This window comes from Cajanus cajan, chromosome 8 (genome assembly GCF_000230855.2).
Source record: "Cajanus cajan strain Asha chromosome 8, NIPB_CcT2T_4, whole genome shotgun sequence".
In the NCBI taxonomy this organism is placed as follows: Eukaryota; Viridiplantae; Streptophyta; class Magnoliopsida; order Fabales; family Fabaceae; genus Cajanus; species Cajanus cajan.
In genome coordinates this window covers 57134723-57137016 of record NC_138524.1, presented here as the reverse complement: position 1 = coordinate 57137016, position 2294 = coordinate 57134723, and the positions used below count along the sequence as shown (strand labels likewise).

The following is a 2294-nucleotide window of genomic DNA, read 5'->3' as shown; positions in this document are numbered from 1 at the left end:
CAGAAAATTCATACTTGAACTCTCAAGCACTCACTGCCTGGGCATATGGCTTTCGTGCAAGGAATTGCTTCTGGGTATGACCATTTCTCGGCCACATTTCTTTTCTCTTTTTAGGATTAGGATTAATGTAGTTTTCTTTTCTCCTTTCTCCTTTTAATTACGTAGTTCTAGACTTTAATCTTGTAATGCTTGAACATTATGCAAAGTGAACCATGATTTGTATTGCGAATATATCTATTGTTCATTCTGTTTATTTGAGGATTTACTTTCACGAACATTATTGCTTGTTAATCATTGATGAATATTTAGAAACAAGTAATTATTAAATCTTTCTGCTCCATCTTTTATTCTTCAAATATCTAAAAGCGTCAAATACCTAACTTGAAACACCATTCGTGCTAGTTCGAATAAAAAGAATCCATAAACTAATTCCACCATAAACAAATTGGCACGCCCAGTGGGACAGGTTTAATTGATAAACATAATTGAACTAGTGTTAGGTATATATGTTGTATGAGACTTAGGAGTGGAAGAACCATGTCTACGTCTAATAATTATAATAATAGGAACAACGATAATCAAGTAGATGTAGAACACGTAAACCCCAACCCAGATAACATGGTTGTTATGACAAGGGGGCAACATCACCCCCTGTTGTACTCGAAAATGTGGCTAGGCAAACCAATGTGTCCCAAGAACTCGCAAATGCCACTAGAGAATATCCATGGGGTATGCCATAGAATTGGCGAAATATCCAACATGTACACGTCAAAATGCCAATACCCTATTTAGGACCAAATTCACAAATGCATGTATCCCCATAGGGATATAATCCCGGTCCAAATGGTTTGGGTTTTGTTATGCAAGACCCGTATCAACACGTAGGGACTAGTCATGAAGGGTCTCTAGTTCGATAGAGTAGTTATGTCCCCATAGGGATTAGTAATCAAGCCATGATGGCTCTTCGACAACAGATGGATCATAGTAATCATGACATGGTCAATTTGTTGTCAACCCAAATGCATAACATAATGACTCCTTTGTATGAATTAATAAAAAAAATAGGAGATAAATTGGGTGATGGTCCACCTTCGAGAACCATGAGTGCAAATCTAAATGATATGGAAAATGTAGGCGGGCATGGAGTTATTCCTCAAAATGTAGGTCGACCTAATAGGATCCCTGATGATAACTTAGATCAAATTGTAGAAAGGGTACTAAACAAGCATGGTTTCGAGGTAGGTTGAAATAAATGTCCTTATTTTGTGTCTGCTTTTCCAGATTATATAACTCAGGTAGAATTGCCTAGGGGGGCAAAAGTCCTGAAATTTTTGAAATTTGCGAGAGACCTAAATGAGTCCACTGTCGAACATATAGCTAGGTATTTGGTCGAATGTGGGGATTTAGCAAATAATGAATATTTAAAAATGTATTTTCCGAGTTCGCTAACTAAGCATTCTTTTACATGGTTTACAACATTGCCTCCTAATTCGATAAATACTTGGGCTCAGTTAGAAGGTAATTTCCATGAACATTTCTTTCGAGGAGAAACAAAAGTTAGTATAGTTGATTTAATGAATGTTAAAAGACAAAACCAAGAAACATTAGATGACTATTTAAATAGGTTCAGGCAGTTAAAATCTCGATGTTATACTAATATACCTGAGCATGAATTAGTTAAGATTGCTGCAACAGGATTAGACTTATCGATTCGTAAGAAATTAGTCAATGAACAGTTGAGGGATATGGCCCAGTTAGCGGAAAAAGTAAAGAGGATCAAACAAATTAAGTTAGAAAAGGAAAGATTGAAGAAGTTTGATAGATTTGTTCGAAAAGAAAAGGTAGCCTATTTAGAAAACACAAACACAGAGATAGGTGATGATATCAATTATGAAGGTTCGAGTGAGGATTTTGAGGTTAATATTGCTTAATTACGTCCTGGTCCTACTTATCAATGTCAAATGTTAAAACCAGGAGATAATATGGAAGGGAGTTCGACTAAGAGATATAGTTTTGATGTGACTAAGGCAGATAAGATATTTGATATTTTATTAAAAGATAAGCAGATTGCACTCCCTGAAAACCATAAAATTCCTCCATTCGAACAAAGAAAAGGGAAGAAATTTTGTAAATATCATAACATGTATGGCCATTGGACTAATAATTGTGTGCATTTCAGGGATATGATCGAGAAGGCGATCACTGAGGGTCGTTTGGATTTCAAAGAAAAGGATATGAAAGTGGATACTGATGCATTTGCAGCTCATACTGGATATGTGGAGCCAGTCTCGATG

General features: G+C 35.9%; 1 protein-coding gene across 1 annotated transcript; it reads left to right on the top strand.

Annotated features, from left to right (window-relative positions):
* Window positions 1-1100: 1100 nt before the first annotated feature.
* Window positions 1101-1931, top strand: LOC145950583 (uncharacterized). Its single transcript, XM_083061686.1, has 2 exons — window positions 1101-1214; window positions 1296-1931. Exons 1-2 carry the CDS (start codon window positions 1101-1103, stop codon window positions 1929-1931), a joined length of 750 nt encoding a protein of 249 aa, XP_082917812.1.
* Window positions 1932-2294: the final 363 nt, after the last annotated feature.

Excerpts from the sequence above, each read along its gene's own strand:
- LOC145950583 (XM_083061686.1), top strand. The coding sequence starts at position 1,101 with ATGAGTGCAAATCTAAATGATATGGAAAATGTAGGCGGGCATGGAGTT. Across the intron at positions 1,215-1,295 it reads TAGATCAAATTGTAGAAAGG|GTAGAATTGCCTAGGGGGGC; the intron begins GTACTAAACAAG and ends TATATAACTCAG.